Raw genomic sequence first — 2,878 nt, forward strand, 5'->3', positions numbered from 1 at the left:
TGATTTCTCACTTTCTGTCTCTCTGTCTCTGTCTTTCTGGCAAGTACACGCACCCTATAGCAAAAACCTCTCCAAAAAAGAATGCTTTGAGAAAGTTACCGTAAGCTTTAACAGGCAAATGTCCAGGAAAGCTTCACCGGAGTCCTTTCTCCACAACAATACTCCTACTCATTCCTCTGGTTAAACAAAAGCAATTTTGTGAGAATTTTGATGGCAACCACCTTACAGTCCTTATTTGGCTCACTATAGCAAAAACCTCTCCAAAAAAGAATGCTTTGAGAAAGTTACCGTAAGCTTTAACAGGCAAATGTCCAGGAAAGCTTCACCGGAGTCCTTTCTCCACAACAATACTCCTACTCATTCCTCTGGTTAAACAAAAGCAATTTTGTGAGAATTTTGATGGCAACCACCTTACAGTTCTTATTTGGCTCATAACTTCTTTTTTGTTTTTTAATTTATAAAAATCTGTAAAGGGATATTCCTTCTTTTAATAATATGAAAAAGACGGCACTGACATGGTTGAATTTCCAGAACCCTCATTTCTTTAGGAATGGACTAAATAAATGATTGTTGTCATCACTTACAGAAGTGTCTTGAACTGGATGAAGTTTAGGTTGAGAAATAAACTTTATATTTTAATTTTTGCCTTTTAGTTTTATTTTTCATGGTCTTTTGGATGGCCCCTAATATATAGACAGGATTTTTTATAAAAATTTATAGAGAATGCATATTATGAAAAACTGTACATGGAATTAAAACATTTTTGCACCAAAATAAATTTGTGCTTTAATTCTATTTTTTTCCACAAACTTTGTAGTTCCTGTGTGTGTTCTCTTTTATACAATTAACAGTTTTTTCCCATCAAAATGTGTGTTTTTTTTGTTTGTTTTTAGAGATTTTTGCTATAGGGTGCTTCCACTCACCAAGGAGAGAGAGAGAGATAGCAAGAAAGAGAGAGAAACAGAGAGGTAGAAAGCAAAAAAATCACACCCTGCACCAGGGGTGGGATGGCCATGCTGTGGTCCCTTCTCCTCCATTTTCCACTTAGGATTTAGGACACACACACACACACACACACAAGCTTGGCATGAGTTTCAAGCAGCCAGGTCCAAAATTTGGATCACAGTAGACCAGCATCTTAACCACTGTGCCACCTACTGGACCCCCTTTTTTACTTTAGTTTGCTATTGGGCACATGTGCTCATGAGAGAGAGAGAGAGAGAGACAGAGAGAGGAAGGAACAGAAATTAGCCCCTATGAGGAATGGTCACACTGCAATCTCTTCTCCATTTTCCTTTTAGAATTTTGGACTTGCATGTACATGTACCTGATGTGTTTACCAAGCTGCTGAATCCTTATTTGAACCAAAGGGTTGGCCATGTGGCATCCAGCTTCCTTAACCATCATGCCACAGGCTTGCCTCCAAATGTGCTTTTAAATGCATTTCATTTCATAATTCATCTCATACCAGCCTCACCTGAAAATCATACTGTTGACTTTTTTTTTTTAATGGAGGGGTGTTACATTCTGCTAACTGGTTGCAAAATTTCATCCCACTATATCAATCATATTTTAGAATCTTTAGTTAAAGAAAATGCAAGTTTTTTTCTCATATATATTCTTTCTAGGGCTAGTTACTCTGTGTCTACGTAGGCAGTATTTAATGTCTCATCAAATGTAATTAAAATAAAGCTAGTTCTTAAACTTGAAGAAGTTAAAGAAGAATCACTATGGGACCAGCAGGTGTTGTGGTGATTGTAATGATTCTTAAAAAATCACTAACTCTTAAGCTTTCAAAAATCTGACAGGAGTTCTCAGGTCTTCTAGAGTATCCGTAGCAATGATATTTTTTGTAAGTCATTGAAAATTTTAAGAATCTGTTGCTTTGATGCAAGATTTCAAAAATCTGTCCATTGGTATATCCTTGTTCTAAAAGCCTTTCACTGACCAAAGAAATAGATGATTTCTTGAAGTTTTCTGTCATATGATTAGATAAATGGAGAAGACTCATCTCCATCTTCTGCTAATGTTCGTGCAAGACGCTGCTTATTGTCCTTCTGTTATGGAATTTTCTTTTCACTAATAAAAGTACTTGGCGATACCATAATAGACAGGCACAGTCTGGTGAAGCTTATAAAAATTTTCCTTCACATCTCATGTTTTTATCTTGCAAATTACTATTCTTTCTCTTTGTCGTTCCCAGCCTAGGAGTCCCATATATACATGGCAATGAAATGATCCTGTATTTTTTCTCCATTGCATTCTGATTCTCTTTCATTTAATTCTGAACTCCTTAAATACAGATTCTGTGTCTTGTTTACTTCTGTGTTCCTGCAGGTACCGTATACCTTACACACAACAGGTGTTCAGCAACTTGCTTGCTGACTGAAAATGAGTAGTTTTAGAGAACTAGTCTATATTATGGACTCTGATAATTTCTGTTTATTTTACAAAAATATGTTCTCTTCTCCTTTTTCTTAGAGCGTCAAGCTATTCACAATAGAGCATGCTATTCTGTTAGGCCAGAAAGTTTGTATGAGTGCAGCTTCTGAGGTATTTATCATTTCTTCTTCTGAACCTAGCTTATAGAGTTTGATTACATCTCTGTTATAGAGAGTAATTATAGTATTTTGTGCTATTCCTTTTTAAATAAGTTTATCTTCCTAGTGGGTTATAACTTTTTAAAAGTCTATTTCTGTGTATCTCCAGAACCTAGCATGATGTTTGATAAATAGATGTTGCTCAGTTTTATTCCCCCAGAGGTTTATCTCCACATGATCTTTTTATCCTCGCTTTAAAAGGTCTACCTTGTCAAAGGGTCTGCCTGTGGGCAGTGCCTTTTTTTTTTTTTTTTTTGACAGGGTTTTGTTTTAGGGGG

At 36.0% G+C, this 2,878-nt stretch overlaps 1 protein-coding gene across 1 annotated transcript in view; it reads left to right on the forward strand.

The window, feature by feature from the left end:
• LOC106735979 (high mobility group protein B2-like) overlaps positions 1 to 2,878 on the forward strand; it is a 168,198-nt gene that overhangs the window by 39,772 nt on the left and 125,548 nt on the right. The window contains 2 exon segments of the mRNA XM_014591568.1: positions 2,304 to 2,337; positions 2,482 to 2,553. Coding sequence (XP_014447054.1) covers positions 2,304 to 2,337; positions 2,482 to 2,553 — 106 coding nt within the window.

This window comes from Tupaia chinensis, unplaced genomic scaffold, assembly GCF_000334495.1.
Source record: "Tupaia chinensis unplaced genomic scaffold, TupChi_1.0 Scaffold000600_1, whole genome shotgun sequence".
In the NCBI taxonomy this organism is placed as follows: Eukaryota; Metazoa; Chordata; class Mammalia; order Scandentia; family Tupaiidae; genus Tupaia; species Tupaia belangeri.